Below are 26,552 nucleotides of genomic sequence, written 5' to 3'. Positions count from 1 at the left end.
TGACTGGTAATGAGTCTGATTTAACAAAACTAGTTCAGCAGTAAATTAGCAACATGCCTGAAGCCTCGCAGGTATGAGCAGAGGAAATGGGGAGTAAAAACATGGTATGGTAGTTGTGGGTCTGCAGAGATTAGGACAAAGGTGCAATTTAAAGAAAAATATTTTCTTCTAGCTTCAGTATTTTTGGAGCAAGATTCCAGATTTCCATTAGTTTTGAAAATAAAGCATGCCACCCTATGGATGTCTTATATTTGAGAGACCCTCTTTAATAAATGTCTGTACCTCCATCAATGGATACTCTTAAATTTTTTGAAGCATTGTTTTTCTTGTCTTTTGGGGAGTGGGAGTGTGGGGCTGGAGCATATGTAATGCCTCTCGAAATTACTTGTTTTCCTGCCTTATTTCTGAAGCAGTTCTAAATGTTAAAATCATCAACTCTTCTAGTAGTTGTAACTATTTGGGTTGACATTGCTGACCCCTGCAGCCATTTTAAAATAGTAATTGTACCAATAAAAGGTATTTCACATCTGTAGCAATCCATAATAATGCAAAGCAATCCGTAGACATGGCTATTTTTTGCAGGATAATTGGTGCCTATTTTGGCCGTTTTGTTTAAATTTGACCCTTTATCGTTTTCCAATTGCCCTTTGTGTTGTTGAATTCTCTTCCATGGTGGTTGTATTTCACACTGAAATTGGGCAGGTTGCCATTCCCTTGCATGGTCTAGAGTGATTGACAACACTTTGCTGTGAAGGTCACTTTGCGCGTTATTTGCATGCCTAGGTTTGTACACATCAATAATGGTGTGGAAGGTGCGAGTATTAGACCTGAGGACGAAGTTGTAGGAACTCAGAGATTTGATGTTTGTGGAGCTGCGAGAAGTTAGACACCAGGAAAGAATGAAGTGATGAGCAAAGTTTAAAAAATTAACTCAGTAGTTTTAAGTTGTGTGTTTTGTAGATTCCAATGTATGGGAGTGAGGGCAGAGGGAGAGCAGGATTTTATTAGCAGATGTCGATATTATGGAGATCTTAAGCTGAAGTTTACAAATGAGGGGATTAATGGATTCTTGAATGAGGGAAGGCATGCTAAGAATTTCTCCAACTGTTGGGGTTAGGTCCAGAAAATGCAATACATGCTACTTTCTCAGGGTGACCATTTCCTGTATTTTTAGTTACTGGAGAGTTTAATGCTTTGCACATTATCTGCCAATACCCTTCAAAACAGTGAACGGCCCTGTAAGATGACGGTGGAGTAGGCCCTTTGAGTCCAAGGTCTGTCCGCTTTTCTCGTTTTGTTTCCTCCCTCTTCTTTTGTTCCTTTTTATTTCTCCACTATTTTATATTACTTGCCCCTTGGTGAAGAGTTTGGTGGTGGCGTCAAATTGGCCCAGCAGAACGGCTCAAGAAAGCGACGTTAGAGGTAAGTTTGGGTTCCTGGTGGCTTCTGCATTGTCAAGGTGGTCCTCGCGTTGACTCGTGGCTGCTGCTGTGGTGGTGAGCTTGGATTCCTGGCGGCATCTGGGTCTTGTGCAGATTGATGGATATGTTTTTGGGCCTAGTACCATGCCTGGCTGCATTAGTGAGATGGGCCTGAAGTAGACTCGTAGTAGTGGTGTCAAATTTCAGCTGGAGCAGTACCTGGCAGCATCTGCATTGGTGAGGCCCAGTGAGGACTGAGTGGCGAGGGATTTGGTGGAGGTGAGCTGGTCCGGCACATTAGCAACCTTTGTTTCAGTGGGGGCACGGAGAAGGAGATGTATGCCTGGTCACCAGGCCTATACTCCATGATGGAGCACTTAACAAGAAGGACAGTAAATGTGGATGACTTGAAATCTTTATATCCTTTTTCTGCCTTTCCATTCTGTTTCTGTTTATTTTTAAGATGGCGCTTGAGAGTGTGGCAATATACAACACTTTTTTTTCCCACTCGCTGTGTTTTGTAACAAGTTACACATGACAATAAATAAATCAAGTAAATGGCTGCATACCTTGAACAAATTTCTGCTGTTGCCATCTCCTGGCATCAGAAGTACAGCAATGTTTCTTTTAAATGAAAAAGCTGCCCAGACACACACGATGTTATACAATGCCAATCATTGGGCATTGTCGCTGACCTGGAAAAGGACCCCTAGCAACATGTTCTGTCCATGGAATTTACACTATTGTGGAATTTGTTTTAGTTTAGAGCCATATTAGTTGTCTGAGTAGATAGCCATTGGGATATACGGTATGGAAACAAACCCTTTGGTCCAACTTGTCCATGCCAACCAGATATCCTAAATTAATCTAGTTCCATTTTGTCAGCATTTGGCCTATATCCCTCTTAAGCCCTTCCAATTCATATATCCATCTAGGTGCCTTTTAAATGTTGTAATTGTACCAGCCTCCATCATTTCCTCTGGCATCTCATTTCCATATACACACCACCACTGTGTGAAAAAGTTGCCCTTCAGGTCCCTTTTTATATCCCTCCCCTCTCACCTTAAACCGATGCCCTGTAGTTTTGGAGTCCGCTACCCTACCCTCTAGTGAAGACCTTGTCCATTCACCCTATCCATCCCTTCCATGATTTTATAAACCTAATTTGAATTGTAGTATTGGAGATGAATTCTAACAAAAGAACTAACTTCTTCCAATATTAGTAGAGAGCAAGAAATGAAATTTTAAATTGCCAAAACACTTCTGTTAAACATTTGCATAGGAAGCCTAGATTGAAGCACTTGTTGTAATTCTAATGTCTGTACAAGGTGTTGAATGGTAGCACTTGTGCCTGATCACAAAGCAGTTAGTTTAAATTTTACACTCTGGTTTGAGGACATTTTTTTCACTTGTAGCTGGGGAATCCCTTATTGTTTTGATATCTAAGTTAACAATCCATCCAACAGCTTCAGATAATGGAGTGTGAATGGTTGAGATGTAGGAATGGATCTTTCAGCACTAAGGTTCATTTAGACAGTTTGTGAGCAATGGTCTGACTTGGATGGCTACAATTACTTTTTGAGTTTTTTCCAGTTCCCTCTTCTCTAGCCCATTGACAACTGGTTGAGAGTTGTCTAGATTTTCTGGATGGTTGAATCTTGGAACCTTGCCACTCACCAGTTACCATATTACAGTTGATGTTTGCAGTGCATCAGCTCGTGCTCTATCAAGAGACGGGGTGTTGTTAATTTGTACAGTGTGGAATGTGTCTCCGTAGGAATATGAGATGAGTGAGTAGTTTGTTTTGAGGTCCTGTATCAATGGTACTGCTGCGTTAGCTGTCACCAGCTTTGTTTTGAGGTGGACAATTTCACTAGATATCAGCAGATTTGATATGTGCCAGCACAGGAAGCCACGTGAACTGTGTTGAGCTTAAAATCCCAGAAATAATCTTCATCCACTGTCTGGAAGTGGATACCTACCTTGGTGTGAGGCAACTCCTCCATCAGTCTTTGAAAAAGTGCTCAGATGTTTGGTAGACCAAGTGAAGCAGTGCGTGATCTGTTATTTCCAGAGAATGTATTCTCAGTGTCGTGTAGTTCTTTAGCTTGGATAGAAAATTGTCAGCATGTGTGAAGAGCTGTGAATCTGGGAAGGATGTTGTTGGTGATATGTTTGAGAGAGCTGGTGTGAGGACAGATCCCTCTGGGAGCCCATTATTGATTATTGCAGGCAGCTGATTTGATCTCTCGGATGCGCATAGCTGTTGGTTGGTTGCTGATAACGGAGGTGATTAATTGTAGGATTTTCACTCGGATGATTTTGTCGAGTTTTAGTAGCACACCTATACACAGGCAAAGAATAAGTCAACAAAGGTTGCAAATACTTGTTTGGTAGAATTGAACTTGACATTGCTGAAAAAAAAATGTATTTTGTCAAAGTTTTTTATTTCTAACTCATTAGGACAATTCTTAGGTCTCCAAATTCAAAAGGAAATCTGAAGTGTATACCACACAAAATTCAAATGTTGATGCCTTGATGTACAACCCTATTGCAGATTGACTTGATGTAGCATCGCCATTGAAAATGCCCCCATTAATCTAATTTACGGTTAATTGCAAAGCTGTGTGTAAATTTTAAATCAGGCAGGTTGACAGCATTGCTTGAGAAATGAACCGGTGCGTGGTTGTCACCTTTTTTTTTGTTTAGAAACCGGTACAGTTTACATATGCATGGTCTTCATCACATTCTACAGAGAGTTCATTGAGAGGACCCTGAGCAGCTGCATGACTGCCTGGTTCGGGAATTGTCTGTGATCGTAAGAGTAAAAAATGAGGTCTGCAGATGCTGGAGATCACAGCTGCAAATGTGTTGCTGGTCAAAGCACAGCAGGTTAGGCAGCATCTCAGGAATAGAGAATTCGACATTTCGAGCATAAGCCCTTCATCAGGAATAAGAGAGAGAGCCAAGCAGGGCAGAAGATATCAGAGCATTCAGTCTCTAATGGCCAGACTGTGCAATAGCTTTTTCCAGCCACCCCCCACCCCCCCCCCCCCACCCCCCACCCCCAAAAAGCCATCAGGCTCCTTGACACTATGATCACACCTTGCTCCATTTGCAATTTTCAGATGACTTATTGAATTGCTGCTAAAATAATGTGTTTTTTATGATCATTCATTTTTATGTTGTAATTTGTCCACCACTGTACCTATTGTTTTGTCTCATCAGGAATTACTGTGCTGTCTTGCACGTTTTGCACTTTCCTATGCACTTATGCTGCCCTATGTATGACACTACTGTTGTGTAGTCTGTGCGTTCATATAGCACCTTGGTCCTGGAGGCACTCTGTCTCATTTTTGATTGTACCAGCTGTGTACGGCAGAAATGACAAATAAAGCTACTCAACTCTGACGTTCCATGCATTCTCTTCACAAGCCATTTAAATGTTAAATCATTGAACTGGTATTCCTGCAAATTGTCCTGATGAGTAGAAGATGAAAAGCTTCAGCAAAAATCAATTTATTTGTTTCAGCAATACTGAATAAAGAGGGTTTCTATATGATGTCAGATCTTACCAGAACCCACTCAGATCTTTTTAGGACCTTTTCGAGGTAGTTGCTGCCTGTACATAAACCTGTAGTCAAGGGGAATTGCTACTTTCGGTGTGGAAATTTAATCTGTTCACCAGGAGATGGTTAATATGTGATAGAGTGCAGAGTTATGGATCATCGGGTAGCTTCTCTCAGTTGTCACTCACTACTGTCTTGGAATGGTGCCTGTGCTGTGGATGTTGGCACGCAGATTTGCTAATCTTTGCATTCTCTGATTTCTGATGTTCTTGAAGAATTCAGAATAAATCCCATTGACTATTGCTATTTTGACTTGGTTTGAGTACATGACTTAGGCTGCCACTACAGTGTAGCACCATCAGGACTATCCTTTTCAGGTGGAAACAACTCCTTGCTGCCACGAGATGAAGGGATAGCCAGAAAGCTTTAGTGGCCTGTCAAACATCTACCCCACAAAGTGAATCATCTCTGTTTCATACTTGTTTACAGGATATTTCTGTTTATATTGGTATCAAAGGTTCCTTTGGTCAGAACATCAACTGTACTTCAAAAATTGCCTTTGGAGTGCTTTGTGATATACTAAGTTCAGAAAAGATGCAAATTTAGCATAGTTTTTATTCTTTCCATTTTAATTATTCCCTTTGCACAATAGTGTAGGAATCATTGAAATACTTTGTGAAAGCATAAAAACGTAGGTAAATGTTAAATGCACCAAATTTTTGAATGCAAAAAATTGTTACTGCAAACCTGTTGCTATTGTGAGAATTTGTTGAAGTATTTACAAAATACCTTGCAAGAACTGTAACAAACACTACATTGGACAAACAGGCAGAAAACTAGCCACCAGGATACATGAACATCTACTGGCCACAAAAACATGAGCCACTTTCACTAGTATCCTTGCATATGGATGAGGAAGGACACCATTTTGACTGGGACAACACATCCATCCTAGGACAAGCCAGACGCACAAGAATTCCTCTAAGCATGGCATTCCAATCGGAACTCTATCAACAAACACATCGACTTGGATCACTTTTACCACCCCCCTGAGGAAATGATGTCACCACAGGAAATGACGTCACCAACCAAGGAAACCCAAACACACAGACTATACTACCACTGGTTCATCTGGAGGCTCACTGAAGATGTTACCTAGTATGGTGACGAAACGTCTGAAAACTAACCTTCCAACTCAGCAAGCAAACCTATATCCAATTTGCTGAAGCATCAGAGATATATATATATAATAGCACAAGATTTCCAAACTAAACTAGTCCCATTTGCCTGCATTTGGTCCTTTTCCTCTAAACCTTCATCCCTCATGTACATTTTCTAAATAATGTAACTGTACCTGCATCTACCACACCCTCTGGCAGATCTTTCCACACATGAACAACCGTATCTGGGAAAAAGTTGTCTCTCCGGTCAAGTTTTGAACAAATCTTGCTTCTCTCACTTTAAAAACATGTCTTCTACCTATGAACTGCTGAAGAACATTTGCTATTCACCTTCTCTATTGTCCTTGTGATTTTGTAAACCTCTACAAGGTCACCCTTCAGTCTCCTAAACGTCAGTGGTAATAAGTCCCAGCTTATCCAGCCTGTCCTTACAACTCAAACCCTCCAGTCCTGTCACATCTGTAAATCTTTTCTGCACTCGTTCCAATTTAATAATATCCTTCCTATAGCAGGATGACCAGATGCATATGTAGTGCTCCAACATGGACTGAAGGGTTTGTTTCCATGCTATATGACTCCATCAGAGATATTATTGAAGATGTTATAATCTAACAGACTCGTGTATTAATCTTAGTTTCTGTTAGGTTTACTCTTAGTACTGAATAATTAAGGAGAGCTGTTCAAATTAACGAGGGATGTTGAGGAATGCAGGGGGGAATAAACCACCTCTATTATTGTGAGTTAGTAACCAGAAGGCACCAGAAGGATTTACAGTGATTGACAAAAAGCGTCTGCATTGAGTTAAGATTTAGAACTAATTATGTCGCAAGGGATTGGAAGCCAGATTAATATCAACTGTCATAAATGAACCAAGTATATACTGGAAAAGGAGTAATTTGCTGGGTCATGGTGAAGAAGCAAGGGAATGGGAATGCCAATTGAAGAGCTCTTTTTGAGCACCCTGCACAGGTGAATGGCCTCTTTCTTCATTATATAATTCTATGAATTTCAAAATACTCCAAAAGCAATCAACACCTAATAAAGCTGGTATTTTCATCTTTAGGGCTTGGAGCAAAGGCAAAATTATAGCCTGAGTTGGCAGGATTAAGGAATTCTGTCTCTTGCTCCTGGATGCTGTCCAAAGCTATGCAGATGTGCAGTACAGGACTACAGCAGATGTATGTTTATGAAAAATATTAGTTGGAACAGAGTACAGTGTGGACAATTGGAGATCCTCCTATTTGGAGATGAGATCTGAGGCAAATTCAAGTATTATACAATGAACAGCACCAACCCTTGTACTTTTATCAACTATCGGAAGCAATACTGAGGGACAGAATTAATCTGCAATTGGAAAGCTAGAGATTAGTCAAGAAAAGTCAGTATGGGCTTTGTGAAGGGGAGATCATATCTGACCCGAGCTGATTGAATTTTTCAAAGAACTTGCGGTCTGTAGGTGACAACAATGTACTTGACATAGTTATGTGAACTTCTGATATAGTCCTACAAGAGCCCATGGGATCCAAGGAAATTTTGGCAAATTGGATCCACAGTAAGCTGAATGACAGGAAGTAAAAACTAATAGTCGGGAGGTGCTGTGACTGGAAACCTGGAGTTCCACAGGGGTTAGATTAGATTCCCAACAGTGTGTAAACAGGCCATTTGACCCAACATGTCCACATTGACCATCTGAAGAGTAACTCACCCAGACCCATTTCCCTACGCTTACCTCTGACTAATGCACCTAATACTATGGGCAATTTAACCTGGCCAATTCACCTGACCGGCACATCTTTGGACTGTGGGAGGAAACTGGAGCTCCCAGATTGGTGTTGTGACTCTTGCTATTTGTGAATTATTTAGACTTTGAATGTAGAAGAGTTGACCAGTAAACTTGTGGATGATACAAAATTTGGTGGGAAGGTAAATAGTGAGGAGGGTGACCTTGGGTAACAGGAGGGTGTGGTTTGGCTTATCAATAGGAAATGGAATTCTGTCCTGATGTGAGAGGCGATACACTCCAGTAAAACAAATAGAACAAGAGAACATACTAATGGTAGCATTCTGGGAATCACTGAGGATGAGAGGGACCTTAGTGTGCATATCCATCAGTCCCTTAAAGTAGAAGGAAAGATGGCTACATTGGTTAAAAAGGCATTTGAGATATTTGACTTTAGTAGCTGAGGCATAAAGCTTGAGAGCAGGGAGGTAATGCTGGCACTGTTTAAAAAGTTAGTGAGGCCACTGCTCAAGTATTGTGTGCAATTCTGGAATCCATGTTATTGGAGGGTGGGTTGACAAGATTGATCAGAATGTTGCCTGGGCTGGAGAGTTTTGGTTATGAGGAGAAATTACATAGGCTGGGGTTGTTTTTATTGGAATAGCGGAGGTTGAGAAGGGTGTGATTGAGATTATAAAGTTTGAATGGGCATAGGAAGGGTAGTAGGAAGAAAAGTTTCCCCTTCGTAGAGAGATCAGTGATCCAAGATATAGATGTAAGGTAAGAGGAGGTGATATCCTCACTGTGTTATAGCAAGACTGTTAATCCAGCGACCCAGATAATGTTCTGTGACCAGGGTTCAAGACTCATCACGGTAGATGGTGGAAATTGAATTAAGAGTTAACGGTGACCATGAGCTGTTGTTGATTGTCGGGGAAAAATCCCATCTGCTCTACTATTACCCTTTAGGGAAGGAAACAATCATCCTTACCTGGTCTGGCCTACATGCAAGTCTCAGCAATGTGGTTGATTCTTAACAGTCAGGGATATACAATAAATGCTGGCCTTGCTGACATCAGAGTTGGGGAGTTCAGAAATATGGAAGACAGTTTTAAATGGGAGACATTCTTTCATTTAAAGTGTGTGATGGGGCTTTTTTTTAAACCTCTGAAAATTGTGGGTATGTGGAATTCTATTCCACAGAGAGCGATGGAGGCTAGAATGTTGAATAAATTCACAGCAACATTTTGATCAGCAAAGGAGTCCAGGGTTTGGGGTGGGAGAGAGTATTTTATGTGTCTGTGTGATACAGATGCAAGAATTGAGCTATGGCCCACAAGCAGATCAACTGTGATAATGAATGGCAGAGTGGACGTGATCGAATGAACGACTGTTCATAAGTCTTGTGGAGATATATCTCTGCAGTTAGGGAACTTTATAAATAAATTCCACTGCCACAGAGTTTCTGATTGCATAAAGAGTAAGGGCTTTACTAGCATTCCATAGTTTCAGATTTTTTGAAAAAAAGCTGTACAAGTTTATAATTTAGTTTTCATTTTTCTCGAACTGTTAAATGTGGTTTTTGTTAATAAAATATATTCTTATAGTAAGGGGCTGTGTTATTCTTGAACTTTAGAAATGTTTAACAATGTAAATCCTTGTCATAGTGCCACCACCTGGTTTAGCAAATATTATAGGTAACTATGTACAATACATGTGCTATAGCGACATAGTGATTATGTAACTGGGCTATCAATCTAGAGACCTGGACTAAGGTTCCTGAGGCATCTGTTCATATTGCACAATAGCAATTGAACAAGTCAAAGCTAATTAGCCCTTTTGAAAACTGGAATTGCAAAACCAATATCAAGAAAAAAAAATTGCATTTATAGTGCACTTTTCTGACCACCGGATGACTCAAAGGTCCTCATAATTTATTGAAGTGTAGTGCTTATAATGTAGAATCAGTAGCAGCTTTGCTGTTTGTAGGAAATGGCTGTGCACAATGTGGCAGTAACCTGTTTTTGTGGTGGTGATCTGATGTTCAGCAATAGCAATGTTGAATAATGTGATAGGGGCGTCCTCAATGTGAGAATAATACCTCAGTCACATAGCTTCTGTGGAGACAATGCCATCATGGACAGTGGTATAGTGACAGGTCAGTTGGTGAGGATGACCATAAGATGTAGGAGCAAAAGTACGCTACGCAGCCCATCAAGTTGCCATTTGAGGTCGTGGCTGATCTTATCCTGGATTCTACTTGCCAGCCTTTTTCACTCCATGCCCTTGTTTCCCTTACTTACTTAAAATCTGAATATCTGAACTTGGATCTACTTAACCTAATCCTGACATCACTCTGCAGTGAAGAATTCTACAGATCCCCAACCTCAGGAAATTCTTCCTCCTCTCTAGTATAAAAGAGCAACCTCTTAATCTGAAATTATGCCTTTTGGTTCTAGACTCTTCCACAAGAGGGAACTTCCTATTTACATCTACATTGTCAGGTCCTCTATGAATTATGCATGTTTTAATAATATTCTGTATTACAATAAGCACAGGCCCAATCTGCTCACCCTCTCCTCAAGACAATCCTTCCATATCTGGTATCAGCCTAGTAAATCTTCACTGAACTGCCTCCAATGCCAGTATATATTTCCTTTTAGATAAGGGGCTAAAACTGCTCACGATACTCCAGCTGTGATTTGAGTAGTACCTTGGATAGTTTGAGCAAAACCTCCTAACTTCTTTTATTCTATTCCTTTTGAAATAAAGGCGAACATTTCATTTGCCTTCCCCATTACCCACTGAACTTGGATTCTAGGTTTTTATGGTTCAGGGATGAGAACTTCCAAGTCCCTCCATTCAGTAGCTTTCTGCAGTCTTTCTTCATCTAAATAATATTCAGCTCCTCTATTCTTCCTACCAAAACAGATGACTTCCCATTTTCCCACATTACATTCCATATGTCCACGCAACCTGTCTGTCCCTCTGCAGACTCATCTCATTACTCACTTTCCCACTGACCTTTGTCTCGACCACAAACTTAGAGATTCAATCAATATTTTCCAAAGAATGTGTTCATTTACCACCTGCAGAACCCATGTCTGGCAGTTGTCGTCTTTAGGACTTAGTTAAAAATGGTTCCAAAAAACCACTGTTGGTGATGGATATTGCAACTTCCCCATCTCGGATGTATTGTTGGCTGGTGCTTATTCTGACTGGTACTCCACTCTGGTTTACTGTACTTGATCTGAGGGAGGGTGGTAATTGTCTCCCAGAGGAAGTGGTGGAGGCTGGTACAATTGCAACATTTAAAAGGCATTTGGCTGGGTATATGAATAGGAAGGGTTTGGAGGGATATGGTCTGGGTGCTGGCAGGTGAGACTAGATTGGGTTGGGATATCAGGTCGGCGTGGATGGGTTGGACCAAAGGGTCTGTATCCATGCTATACATCTCTATGGCTCTGAGTTTTACTTGAATAGTGTTTGCGGTCATAACTAGGGTTGTAAACATAATACATCTTAATTAAGTTAATAAAGAATTTGGAGAAGCATTTTTACCCTATGGTTTAAATGCTAATGGCATTTATTGCACATGATGTATTTTGGCAAATAGCATGGCTGCATTTAGGCACTAAGCAGCTATATTCATAAACTTTGATGAAACAAGATTTGTGGATTGAATGAATTTCAAAAGAAAAGACCTGAATTCACATTACACATTTCATTTCTGCTGCGCATCCAAAGTGGTTTTTTTTGAAGTGCAGTGACTATTGTAATATAAGGCAAGTTGTAACCAATATGTGCTCAGAAAACTGTACAACATTTGATATGATAATGTACAGAGAATCTATTTCTCATTTAAGGGATAAATATTGATTTAAGCATCAAGGATAACTCTGCAGTTACTTGAACCAATGCCATGAAGTCTCTTATCACCTTGAGAGGGCATCTCTGATGTAGCAATGCAACCTTAGTATGACACTGGAGTATTCCTCTTTATTTTTGTGCTCAAATCCTGTATCAATTCTTGAACATAACTTTGGGACCATTCTTTCCCCACAGATAGATCTAATCAACCCAGGGTTGACAGTTTTGGAAACACTACTTCCTTCGATGCTGTAAATTCCATTCAATAGTGGTTATAGCTTAATATTAAATTCACTTAAATGTAAAAGTACTAAAATCATTGCATTTTAATGTAATAGTTGCATAAAAATTGAAAATGACAAACAATAATTTGCATTTATATAGCTTCTTTAATGTAAGAATCATACCAGGGTGTTGCAGAGAAGTATTATGAGACAACATTTGGCAGTGAGTCACATCAGGAATGAGCAAGAATGCGGTCAAATAGTACATTTTGAGAAGGAGGGGAGTTTAGGATATTGGCAGCCTGCAGAACTTTTAAAATTGGAAATGATCAAAAGGTTAGACTTGGAAGGAAGTAGATATCTTAAATGGCTTTGAGGTTGGAAGAGATTATAGGGATGGACCTTAGTAATACCAGAGTCCAATCTGAAAACAAAGCCGACACTTTTATAACTAAGGTGTTGTTTAACCAGAAGGCAGTGCATGTCTGTGAACACAGGATTGATAAGTGCAGAGGGCTTTGAACAAGTTATGACATGGGCAGCAGAATGTTAAATGTCTTCAAGTATTACATGGAAAATGAGAGAAAAGAATACATTCGAATGCTTGTGTCTGGAGCTACGTGATAAGAGCTTCAGTGGTAGATGAACTAAGGGAGAAAAAGGGCTGTGAGATGTTATGGAGGTGGATTAGAGCTGGTTTTAGTGTATGAAATTTCATCTTGGGATCAAGTTTGCCAACAGTCTAGTTCAACCTCAAACAGTTAGCAAGAAACTTATGAAGTTATTAGTTTGGGAACACTTTTGTGATGCTTTCATGAGAATAAACTTTTTAAACTATCAGCTGGATTCCAGAGTGTTCTTTGATTCTTGACGTTTTTGATAAGTTAAAGCTGCTTATTGTTTCTTTGACTTTGATATCATCTTGTTTATGATAGGTTTTGTGTAGTAACAGGCTCATGATCAGTTAGGTCTATTCTTGGAGTTGAATTGGTAACCTGGACTGCCTTAAGGTTTTGAAAATGCATATTTTAATATATAAAATGATTATATCAAACTTACAGTTGATTAGAGTATTTTCAAACGCCTCTGTTTCAAGACCGTTTGCTTTCACTGTTGAAAATAAGCATCCATATAATTTTATAAGTTGCAATAACAACTGGTATGTTGTCAAGGAAAAGTAACTTGAATGACAATCCTTTGTTGGCAGATTTCGGAACTAACATGTTGCTTGATTTCAGTTTTGGAAAACTCCATTCATTTTCTCCATATTATTTCATGACAGTTTTGCTGTACTCGGTTTTAGGACCTGTCGCATGTACAGTGAAATACTTTCATTTAATTATTTACAAAAATTGAATGTGAGGGCAAGCTATACATTGTGAAGAGTAAATCTATTTTATAAATTTGTCGAGTGCAGGTACTTTCCAGGTATTGTGCAGGAATATCATATAGAACAAATTTGCATTGCAGAGGTTGTGTACTGAGAATTTTGGAAATTTGGATGTTTTAAACTCACTGCATTTTGGAGGATTTTCATTGATTTTTAATGAGATTATCAAATCAAGAAATGTGGAACCAATGAGCTGTGCACTCAGATTCATGTGGCTTGAAGCTCTGTTTAAAGAATACAGTGTTTTGAAATTAATTGAATGTTTTGTTATTATAATCAAGAGAAATATGATTGTAGTTTTAGTTTTCCTTTCTATCTATTCACTTTCCCCTCTCCGAAAAAGATCGGCTATTTCTTCAGTTTCTTGTATTTAGATTTTCCTGATCTTTTGATCATTCATCCAGCACTCTGAATAGCTAGTCCGATAGTATTACCATTGTGTTGGCAGGTCTTGTCTCACCTACGATCAGGTTAAAAAGGTGATGGCATCCAGATATGTGGTTTGGATTTTCTTTGGAACCTAAATTTGGAAAGATAAATTTTTATTTCACTGTCCCATTGATTCATCCATTGTTAAGGTTGATTTTATAAATATATTGCAAATTCTCCAGTCCAGAGCACACACTCTTGGAAACACTAGTTGCCCAGAAAATCTTTGGCCTGAGCCAAACGTCCTTCGATGTCTTTGGCACCATTTTACTGCAGGACTTTGAAGTAGAAAAATGGAGGATGCAATGTATTTTTATTACTGGTTTTAAAATGTTTTCACTGTTTAAGCTTCAGGGCAATATTTATATTTTTTCCCAACTCTTTCTGATGTGGTTAGGCATTCTAATGTTATGCTATAATGCAGAAAATTGCAAAATCTAGAAAAAAAATTGATACTGAGCATTTTGAGCAAGTGATCTTACAATGTATATTTTATTGAGTTAACAAATTAATTCACTCTTCTAGGTTTTCTTTTAAAATTCAGTGGCGCATAGCTCATTTTTTCCAGTAATGCAGTCCCTTGAAATTTCCTTGTGTGGCTAGTCGCACACATCAGTTCCACAGAACAATACCTGCATAATATTCTGATGTTGCGCGCCAGCACAGTTTCGTATTGGTAATGTTAATTTTAAATGAATCGTTGGTACCTGAGGCTTTTGGCCTATGATCAATCGTCTCTGTCAATATTAACTATATCATTTCTTAAAAGTTTCCTTTTCATTTCTTTTATAGCTTCCTTGTTGAAAGGGCTGAAACATACTAACATAGTTCTGCTCCATGATATCATTCATACCAAGGAGACCCTGACCCTTGTATTTGAATATGTGGTAAGTGCTTTTCATCTCTGGTTAAGACCAGCTGGTCACTGGTAGAATGACTAAGATTAAGATTACAACATAATTGCATTTGTAATTGTTTTATCCACAAACTAATCAGTCTTTGTCGTGATCTGCATATTTTTCTTACATGACTCCCATCCCAGGTGTAGACTGCATCATGTGATTGGCAGGGTCCTCAATAGGGTCTGTAAGCTCTAATACTTTTAAATATTGTTAACTGCTGGTAAGCTGATGTGTCATTCAGTGCAAACCACTCTTTACTGAATTAGTGCTTTTTAAATAATTTGCTTTTCAGCTAAATATGTAATTTGAAGTTACTCCTGCATTTAAAACAAAAACAGTTTACAGCTGCAGTTTTTGTAATTGTAATTTTAACTTGCATATGATGTAGAGTTGATTCAAACATTTATCTGCAAAACCACGTACGATAAGTTAAACACATTGTATCTGATTTTGTAACAAGTTGAGCTCCATGATTAAGCTAGGCAGTCATCTTTTTTCAATTCCGTGCTGCTGGGATGGCCATCATTTACAGATCATTGTTAATTGCCCTTGTGAAGGTTGGTGACCATCATTGACTCATCCTTTATTCAAGAATGACATCTACTCACGCTTCTGCTGTAAACCTTCATATGACTGATCAGGCCAATTCCCAACCCGCAGCACTTTGGGCACGTGAGGCAAGTCCAATAAATTAATGGATCTGGAATACTAGATTCTCCCTCGTTGCCTCTGCTGTGCCTCATCATTCACGTATTTGGACATTGTGTTATTTTGAATGATTGATAGCAAACTGCCAATTTCACAGAGTTTCAAAGTACCATTGTAGCTTTTGCTTGTTTTTCTTTCCCCTGGAAAGCTGGTCATTTGGGAACTGAGAAAATTACACCTAAAGGGGCAGACATCTTTCAACCATGCTTACAGTCTTCGATCCACCTTTCTTGCATTAATTTTGTCTGAGTGGATGTAGAGCTAACTTGAAAAAATTCTGTTGCTTCTCCCTTCACCCCCACAATAGTTCTGCCATCTCTGGAGAATGTGATGGATGTATTGCCAGTCAAATCTCTAGCGGTTTTGTCATTTCTAAACAGTCAAGGTCATAAAGTTAACCTTAATTAATTGTTTAGTGTTTTGTGCACTTAGCTTTGCATTTAAATCATTTGAAGCCAAAAGAATCCCTACTGCCTTTTTAGGCTTTAAAATGTGGGTATTGTCATGTCAAGCAGCCTTGTCCATCACATGGTCAGTGAACTGTAGATGTATGTAGCTAGTGTAATTTTCCTTTTTAATTACTTCTTACGATTCAAGTTGAAGTAGACTGACAATCAAGCTTTGTTTAAACAATTGTTACAAGTGATTACCGAAGGTTCTTTAGAGATAGAGGTGAAGTTATTGACAAGAAATTACAGGTACAGAGATTAAAACAATTATAGACAAAACTCTCAGGATACATGTGAAAAGCAGGTAGCAATAAGTCTCTATGGTATACTATTGGAGCTCATTGCTTGAGTTCTGTGTTACTGAGGTGAATAAGTTCATATCTGGGAGATTTTGACATGGGAATGGTGCTATGTGAATACAGGGATTAAAGGGTTTTGAAGCCACAAAAACCAGTGTGGGAGATTGAAGGAGTTTGGGGCTAGCTGCTGCTGAGAGAGAGAACTGCGTACTGAGCAGGTGAACTATGACATTGCATGAATGTTCAGTGTTTCTTGGCTAGGGCAGATCTGCAATATGGCAAAAAAGGTCTTGGTTTTGGCAGCTTTGTCTGAATAGAGTCACCAACAGAGTTACATTGGAAGAGAGCACTTTCAAGTACGGTTTATAAAATAACAAAGGGCAAATGAAGAATTTAAACAGGGGAGAGAGTGTGGATTAACTCAGGTTAAGGAATTTTTCTGTATTATTTCCAGTCAATAGTGAACAGTGCAGAGTAAGGTTAAAGTCAGATAAAAAAAATTTAAAATGAGCTTAAGGTATGGTCGAGCAACTCTGGCAAATGGAATGCCCGTCCTGTGGAGAGTTGTGAATACTTCATGTGACCCCAATAGTTGTGTAAGCAGGAGGTGTTACCAACTGCACAAGCTTACGCTTACATTTTGGAGCTTGAGTGATGGCTGGAGTCATGGAGGTACATCTGTGAGGCAGAGAAATAAGTGCAATGTGCGTTCAGACTGCAGATAGGGGCAAGCAAGTGAATAGAAAATGGGTGACCACTGAATATCCAAGAAAAACAGGCAGTGCCAATATTCCCAACAATCCCACTCATCTATCAGTTTTCCGTTTTGAATACTGGACAGGTGATGATTACTTAAAATATTTGCAGCAAAAGCCAAGCCCATGGTACCACCAGTGGCACAAGTGTACAAGAGGGAAGAAAATAGTGTGAAAGGGCAATACTGATGGGGGATTTTTTAGTTAGGGCAACAGACAGGGATTTCCGTAGCCATCAAACAGGATTGTATGATGCCTCCCTGGTTCAAGAATCAAGGATGCCACAAAGTGCCAGCACGATATTGTTCTCAGAGGGTAGGAATATCCACACAATTTTCTGGGCGGCACGGTGGCTCAGTGGTTAGCACTGCTGCCTCACAGTGCTAGAGACCTGTGTCCGAGTCCAGCCTTGGGCAACTGTCTTTGTGGAGTTTACACATTCTCCCTGTCTCTCTGTGGGTTTCCTCCCACAGTCCAAAGATGTGCAGGTTAGTGGATTGGGCATGCTAAATTGCCCACAGTGTCCAAAGATGTGTAGGCTAGGTGCGTTAGTCAGGCGATACTCTTCGGAGGGTCGCTGTGGACTTGTTAGGCTAAATGGCCTGTTTCCACACTGTAGGGATTCTATGATATACAGTAGTGGTCCACATTGGTAGAAAGGGGGCTGTAATCCAGAATTTAGGCAGCCAGGTAAAAAATTTAGCATATAGGACCTGAAACGTAGTCATCTCCAGATCATCCCAGTGCCCTCTACAAGTGAGAATACAGAACTAATGCCATGGGGAATGGCTTTAGATTCCTGTGACTTTGGGACTGTCTTTGGAGGGGTTGAGGGCTGGCATCCGCGCAAGGCAAATTGAACAAAGAGAATATTAGTACTACTACACTGCGCAAGATGCTGGCAGAGGCAGATAACATGGGAATAGAAAATGGTGGAAGAAAGTAATGATGTCAAACTCAAGATTAAACTGCATTGTATGAATGCAGGAGTATAGTTAATAAAATAGGGCACATTGCCATGTGGAATCATGATGTACTTGCAATAACTGAGACTTAGCTTGAGGAAGGGCAGGACAGGGTATTAAATGCCCCTGCTTACAAGGTGGGGAGAAAAGATAGGAAAGTTGTTAGAGGGAAAACAAAGGATGAGTGGTGGCGGTAAGGGTTAAGGGTCTTGCAGACTGAAGAAAGTGGGCATTTCGGAACGTTGAAGGACAGAAACAAATTCCCTAATGCCAAGGATCAAAAGGGTGCAAAATATATTGCTGAATATAATCCGTACTGGGAAGATATGGAGGAACAAATCTACAAAGTAGTTAGTGAGGTTCTTACATCATAGGATAGTCCTAATGAGGCACTTTTAATTATCCAGATATAAATGAGGATAGTGATCGTGTTAAGGATGAAGAGGAGCAAGCATTCTTAGTTTGCATTCAGGCGAACGTCTGAAAGCTGTCTGTGTCCAGTACAATAAGAAAGGGGACACTGCCAAACCCTTTCCAGTTTTCTAGATATAAAGACCAGCATTACATTAGCTTTCTTGCTTATTTTCTGCACTTTGTTACATTTTCAAGATCTATGTATCTGAACCCCAAGTCTCTGAACATCCACTGAATTTAATTCATTCCACCTCACCCTTCTTGGTCCAAAATGAATAATCTCACACTTGCTTAGATTGAACTCTCTGCCACAGTTTTGCCTATTCATTCAATCTATCAATACCTCTTTGTAATTTTATGCTGTCATCTGCGCACTCTCTATAATGCTGCCTGATTTTGTCTTCAGCAAATTTGGATGCATGACTTTCTATGCCACTGTCTTAAGCTAATAAATAATGTGAATAATTGAGGCCCTAAAACAGATCCTTGTGAGACCCAACTAGTTAAATTCTGCCTATTTGAGTACCTAAACATTACCCTAATTATTGTTGCCTGCCATTCAACCAATTTCCTATTTCATTAATTTTCCCTCCATTCTGTGGGCTTCTCCTTAATTGGTACTGTATATGGACCTCCAGAATGCATTTGATAAGCAACATTAATAGACATTCCCCCGTCCTCTGCATTGTCACCTTTTCAAAAAATTCAGTGAGATTTGTCAGGCATGATCAACCTGCCATAAATCCATGCTGGCTCTCCCTGATTAACTGCACATTTTCTGGGTGGTTGGTTACCTAATCCTTGATTATAGACTCCAGTTTCCCCACCACAGATACTAGGTGATCAGGCTATCTGGTCCATAATTCCCTGGCTTTTCCTCTTTTGCTGGTCTTAAAAAGTCACATGCAATTTTCCAATCCAAAGGTGCACCGTAACAAACGAATTATATAACTTAGAAGATAGTAAAAACCCACATGATTATCACGGTAAAAATTGAATTGTTTTTATGCTAAACTCCTGATATGCATTCCCAGCCTACAAAGCTCTGTATGCAAAACATGACCGTCATAACTGTTTTCACAAGATATACTTTTCTAATCATGAGCTTACAACTATTAACCAAAGTAAGCACAGCAGTAGTTGGTGTCCTGTCTGCCGTAAAGGGATGCTTCCTTGAGTATTTAATAGTATCGGACATAGCAAAGCCTTTCAGGCTTTACATGGACAAGGACAGAAACAACCTTTCAGACAAGGAAATGATTGAAAATAGCAAACAATTCCCAAAGCTACAATGCTTCCTTTGTGTATTAGATGTAGCAAGAGGCAACTATCCCCATAAACAATCCCTCTTAAATATAGTCCTGATTGTTTTGGAGGCACAGCAAGTCTTGAAGATGGTGTAATTTGGCTACATTGGAGAGATGTAGATTTAGAATTTGCACGACCTTGCCTCAATCGATAATTGGATTTGGATCGGAGCTCCTGCTTAAAGTAGAATAGCGAGCCCTCCCGTTATTTAAGCAAAGCGTAGTGTTCTACCAACTTAATATATTAATGGCATAAAGTATTCTCTGCTTTTTAAACTTCCATCAACATCTGTGTGTCATTGTTTTAGCTTCAGGTAATGGCACTATCTAGCAGTACATTTTAAAATCCAGTAAGATGATGAACAAAGCATTCCTACTGATGTTTCATGTCAACTCTGTGGATGAATGTAGCCACAGTGTAATTATTTTCCGAATAAAATGTGACTTTTCCTTCAGGCAATACTCTGTCACATTGCAAATAACAACTGATCTGTAATTAACATGAAAAAGTGGCTGACTTGTTTCATTTGATGCTTTCATGATATGAAAAATGATTTATTACCTTATTCCTTTTTTGTTCATTTTCTGTAATGCTGTTCCACTATTGTTACAGTTGATTTGGAGCCTAGAGTGATATCTGATATGGCTTTTTTTTTTAAACCTTCTGATTAACAATAGATGTTCATCTCGATGTTTTCTTGTCAAATAAGAACTTGCATTAGTTTAGTGCCTATAACATGGTAAGCCATCCCAAATCTCTACAAGGGAGAGCTTTATCAATCAAAATTTGATACAGAGCCAACAGGAGATGGGGTGGGACAAAATGCAAAGACTTTCTCAAAGGAGAAAGTGAATAGTGAGGCAGAGAGGTGCCTAGGGAAGCAATTAGGTTGGTCCAGACAGCTGTAGGCATGACTGTCAATGTTGGAGTGATGAAATCAAGTAGAAATGAACTTTTGTTTTGAACAGGTATAAACAAGGACTGCCGAAACCAGAGTCTAGATTAGAGTGGTGCTGGAAAAGCACAGCAGGTCAGGCAGCATCCGAGGAGTAGGAAAATCGACATTTTGGGCAAAAAGCCTTGAATAGTCCTTTTCCTTCTCAAGAACTACTATTTGATTGTCAGGGGCTACCTTTTGGTTCTTAGCTTGGTTTTCATTTTCACGAATTGCTTTGTTTGGTTATGCAGTCATTTGGTAATGTTATTTTCACTATTTGTGCCCAGGTATGGGATGCTTGGACTCAGTTAGAAGCAGAATTCAAAGAATCAAACAATATCCTGAATCAGTACAATGGAGTGACATTGAAAACCACAAGGAAAATATTAATTTCATACATGTAATATCTAAGTCAGCAGAAGACAACAGGTTTTTCGCTAGCAAAACATGTTTCTGGCTAATTAAATATTTGCCTCTAACATTGTCACTGTACCTCCAGTAATTGGTGTTAGATGAAATGCTTAGAGATGTGTAACCACAAATACAAATTTTAATGAAACAAAATTGTTCAACCTTATATTATCCAATTGTGATAGTACTCATTAGAAAATTTTCTACCGCACTTCTTTTTACTGAATTTCAGAAACCTGAAATATGGCAATGGCACACCAGTTTACAAGCATTCATTGCCTCAGTGATATCAACATTTCCTGATGGCTAGCCTCGTATTCCATTTATTGAAAGGTTTAAAAATGAACTCTTCCATGTCTAACTGCCCCCCACCCCACCCTCCACCACCCACACACACGCACACACACACACACACACACACACACACACTTATGTGGCAGCTCAGAAGGAAGTGAGGACTGTAGATGCTGAAGAGAGTTAGTTGAAAAATGTGGCACTGGAAAAAGCACAGCAGGTCAGTCAGCATCTGAGAAGAAAGAGTGTCAATGTTTCATGCATAACCCCTTCATCAGGAATATGTCACATGTTTTGACCCTGTGTGGAACCTTTCCCTACTTAGTGGCTTCCATTTCCCTTCCCCTTTGCAGATCATGAACTCTGCTCCCAGTCAGTTGTGTCCCCATGTACCTGCTGTCCCTGTCCTTCGAGTTGGTAATGCTCATGAGTTTAGAAGATGATGTCAAGGACCCTTGATGAATTTCTACAGTGCATCTTCTAGATGGTACACATCTTCTACTGAACATTGATGGTGGAAGGATAAAGTGTTTGTGGATATGGTGCCAATAAAGTGGCTGCTTTGTCCTAGATGTTGTCAAGCTGGTATTGTTGGAACTATTCTCCTCACACTCCTGACTTGTGTCTTATGGACGGTGGACAGGTTCTGAGGGGCCAGGTGGTGAGTTATTTGCTGCTGGATTCTAATTGTCTAACCTGCTTCTGTAATTTATATGGCTAGACCAGTTTGTGTTTCTGGTTAATGGTAGCTACCAAGATGGTTGAAAGTGGAGGATTCAGATTCTTATGCCTGTAAACATCAAGGGGCAATGGTTAGATTGTCTATTACTGGAGATGGTCATTGCCTGACACTTGGCATTTTCCACTTGTCAGCTCAAGCCTGGGTATTGTTGGGGTTTTGCTGCATTTGGATGTGTATTATAGTATCTGAGGAGTTGCAAATGGTGCTGAACATTGTGCAATCATTGTTGTCTCCACTTCTGACCTTATGATGAAGGGCAGGTTGTTGATGAAACAGCTGAAGGTGGTTGCACCTAGGACATGACCCTGAGGGTGCCCTGGGGGTGAGATGACTCCAACAAGCTCAGCCATTTTCCTTTTTACCAGATGTGACTTGAGCCGGCTGTCAGTTTTCCCATTGCCATTGGTTTCAGTTTTGATGGGGCTGCTTGATGTTGAGACCTATCACTCTCACCTCCCTGATGTTTGAACTAAGACTGGATAAGGTCAAGAGCTAAGTGGCCCTGCCAGAACCCAAACTGACTATCGGTGACCAGACTGTTACTATGCAGGTACTGCACAAATAGCACTGTTGATATCATGTCCCATCACTTTACTGTTTGGTGAGTGTAGATGGAGGCATTAATTGGATTTGTTTGTTTTTTTTGTCTCTCAGACATACCAGTGCAATTTTCCACATTGTTGTGCAGATGCCTGTGCTATAACTAGTTTCTACTGTGGTCCTCCAGTGTCAGCTCCCACTTTATGATAAATGCAGAACCCTCTAACCTCATTCACACGTGTCATTCACATCCATGTAAATGAGTGGGAAGGTCGTCTGGCACTGAGCAGACTCAACGTTCTGCCGTAATGTATTACCAACCCTAACTTCACCCCGACAAAACCCATTCGCAATACTTCCTTTTTCCACACCTGCTGTTCTTTTTCCTCTGGTTATAAAGAAATACATCAACTCTGAGTACAAATCCTTTCACTTTGTCATTCCTCTCAGCAGTAAGTGTTGTGGAAGTTGCTCTATTAAAATAAAGCAGAGATATGTGCAGAGATTGCAAATTCAGACCCAGTTAGCCCCAAATGCTGAGCAGTCTTAATCTGCTGACTGACATCCACAAGCAGGAATAATGCAGCTGTCAAAGTTGTTTTCACTAGGGCCTCTTACAATGTCACTGTGCCTCCATTTGTAGGAATGGAGTTTAATTCAACCTTTGCCTTGATGGAGTAATATTGCTCCTTTCATTTTACTGGGAATGCATTCTTATTTGTATATAAATTGGATCTTTAGAGTTTGATTATTGCATGCTTGTCTCTGGGTAGAATACTGTCATTCTACAAGTAGGGAACTGTGATGTACAAATGGGTATTCATTTCAAAGGACTGAAGTTGAAATCTGAACAAAAATGCAGCACTAAATATTTTTGTTTAAGCTGTGTTTTTAAAGTTCATGGCTTATTCTTAAATGTTTCTTTGCAACCAAGACCATTTTTAGCTAAGAGAGCCTTTAGGAGGCTCATTAATAGGCACTTAGTTGCATTATTTAATCAGTGATGACTGAAAATTGCATTACACTATGCTATGATAACTCCTTCTCCCTTCCCTTGTATTTTTCTTCATATTTCTTTTCCTGCAGCTGCCATTGGAAAATCGTGGGTGTGAAACAATATGCTACCACTCTGTGTCTTGTCCTTTATTAGAAGCTAGATTTAGCTGCTATTTTCCATGTCAGTGCGTGGTATGTGGACAGACTGCATAAAACAAATTGTGCCCTGCAGAGTTTTATGCTCCATTGAATGCTTCCATTCTAGTTTTTTTTGTGTTCTGAATTTCAGCCAGATCAGTTTTGTTTTGTCTATCCATGACAATGTAAGAATGCAAGAAAAGTAGAGCTTTGAAGGACATTTTCAAAACCCATTCTCAACTTGAAATGTGTGGTCTGTTTTTGAGAAGTTTTTGAGTCATTTTCTATCATTCTGCAAGTGTGGGGTCATTTGTTTTGAGTTATAAGCACCTTTTGAAATTCAGTCACTTCTGTTTTTTTTATTTGACTTGCAATTATTTAAGATTATATACAATTTGTGAAAAATAACTGTATTTCTTCTAAGAGATGTCCCATAATTTGAAGAATGCTGTCTCAGTGATGGATGAGTATGGTGCAGCAAATGCCTTTGACATTTCACCCAAGCATCTGTATTTGTCCTCTTTTGGAGAAACCCTGACAGAAAAAGTACAAAGAAGCTAATGTGAACTTTAATTATTATTTTAATAAGCTTTTGTTGAAGCTCTCAATCCTGTGGGCATCTGTTTAAATTATATGAAAGATTTTGGATACAATCATTTATAAGCCGATAATGAACCCAAAACGTTTTTTGTTACAGTTGCATTTTATAGTAGCAAGTTGTGTTCAATCACAGCTGTTGAGGTAGACTTTTTCTTTTGAACAGTCTGTTAGTAAGGGAGAAAGGAAAAGTATAACAGTGACTGGAACTGATGGGGCATGAAAGATCTGTGCACTTTAACGGATGAAAAGCCAACACAGCGGAAAAGCTACAACAGTCTCTGTTTTCATTGAGACGTTACAGGCTGGCGGCTGCATGATGTCATTGCCAGAAGCCAAATAGCACTTTTTGGTTTTATTGGAAGTACTTCCACATTATTGGTTTCTGTGATGGGAATGAAGTTAGAAGGTTCTGTAGCCCATTCATAAGCTTCAGGCTGTTCATCCATTTGAGACTTATAAATGGCAGCTGCAGCCACTTAAACAGAATGATGGGCCAACTAGATTTGAAGATTTACAGGAAGTTGGGTGACTATGAATTTAGATCTGACATATAATTCCTTAATGGAATGGGTGCTCTGATGCTACAATGCCACAGGTACATGCACAAATTGTTCTTTTTATGAAAAGTAATTCCTGTAAAGAAAAAAACAAATTGGGACAGTAAATAACCTGAAGGCCTTGGCCATGAGAGAAAAGAACAGCTGGAACATATAATTGTGTGTCCTAATGTGATAATGGATGGCCAGTGTATTGAGGTTATTCTCAAACTTTCTGTGAAAGTTTGCTCATGATGTAAGCAGTGTGTGTTCTTTGTCATTGTAAAACAATTTGCCAACTGTTTTGGCTATTTTACTTATTGCCTGGCATGTTTTTAATGTTGACGTTTAAACTATGCACATTTTCAATGTCCTTAAGTGAGCATAATTGATATTAAAATATTTTGACCAAAACTCTTAACGTATAGCCATGTAATTAAAAGTCATTCATCCCCTCTTCAAGGGAAGATCAACTTTGTATTGATTTTGCTTCAGCAGTGCTCAGTGAAATGTGTTACCAGGGACTAGGGTATTATACTGACCTCTGCTGTCACTGTAAGTTCAGGCATCTATTTCAAAGGTCACTTACTGTCTGGGAATACAAATGCTTCCTGACATTCCGGCTATTCATGTTCCACCCCACCCTCATTAACATCACCTTTTTATTGTTTCTTCCTTGCTTTTCTTAAATCCTGGAGTTCTGTCACTTGATAGCTATGTGGGAGTGCTGTCACTATGTAGGCAGCTTTTCAGAAAAGATGCCTCATCATGATTGTATCGAGGGAAAGTCTGCACGATGATCAATGCTGACCTTGCCTGTAATGCCATTTTTTAAAAAAAACTGTCAAAGTGTGAATCCACTTCTTAAGGTTTCTGGTCAGAATGAAAGTATAATGATGGAGCAGAATGAGGGTCTGTTCCTGCATTCTGGACATCAGGGGAGTTCACCTCTTCAGATTTACATCTGACCCAGTGTTGGCAGCTTTCCCCCACAATCGCTTCAAATTAAACACTAATGTGAATGGTATTGACCTTTTGGCTGGATTGTCATTCAAGGTCAGGAACGATTTCCTCTTGGACCTCATTCCTGGCCTATCCTCCGCCTTGGCTGAGAACCTGACTGCTGGGGCACATTGCCTGGGGGGGGGGGCTGCTGGTACCATTTAATGTGATCTAGTTCAAGATATAGAATCCATCCAATATCTGTTGGAACCAGTTTTGTTGACATAATTTGCAAAGTAAATAGTTCTGATATAAATTGCTCAAAGACAAGACTGTACAATGTGGAAGCTGACGTAGGCCTCTGTCCATCCAGTTGGTGCATCATTTATGGCCTTTTGGGTTTTGGAAACATTGTTAAATTTAATTTTAAGTTGTTGAATCATTGCTATCTTACTTCAGGAGTGAAGTGCTTCAGGGATAACCAGATTCAGATTTTTCACTTAAATGGTCCACAGGGCTGATAAAGCAGGTCCTCCCACAAAGCTTTCCAGGAATCTAGAGTAGTTCTGTTGATTCTTTTTCTCCTACACATATTGCACTCATACAGAAGTGAGGAATAGTTTAGAAGGCAATATTGGAAAGTTAGCTTACAGAAGGGGTGAGATTTAAAAGGGACCTAGAGGGCAACTTTTTTTACACAAAGGGTGGTGCGTATATGGAATGTGCTACCAGAGGAAGTGGTGGAGGCTGGCACAATTACAACATTTAAAAGACATCTGGATGCATGTATAAATAGGGAGGCTTTAGAGAGA

The 26,552-nt window shown here is 39.5% G+C and overlaps 1 protein-coding gene across 4 annotated transcripts in view; it reads left to right on the top strand.

Moving 5' to 3' along the window:
- Window positions 1-26,552, top strand: part of cdk14 (cyclin dependent kinase 14) — a 657,100-nt gene that overhangs the window by 222,649 nt on the left and 407,899 nt on the right. For all 4 annotated transcript variants that reach the window (XM_060824928.1, XM_060824931.1, XM_060824929.1 and 1 more), the window contains one exon: window positions 14,597-14,691. In XM_060824928.1, the coding sequence (XP_060680911.1) occupies window positions 14,597-14,691 (95 nt within the window). The remainder of the gene's footprint in view (window positions 1-14,596; window positions 14,692-26,552) is intronic.

Source organism: Hemiscyllium ocellatum, chromosome 5 (genome assembly GCF_020745735.1).
Source record: "Hemiscyllium ocellatum isolate sHemOce1 chromosome 5, sHemOce1.pat.X.cur, whole genome shotgun sequence".
Taxonomy (NCBI): Eukaryota; Metazoa; Chordata; class Chondrichthyes; order Orectolobiformes; family Hemiscylliidae; genus Hemiscyllium; species Hemiscyllium ocellatum.
The sequence above is the reverse complement of the archived record's forward strand: the minus strand, read 5'-3'. Positions and strand labels throughout refer to the sequence as shown.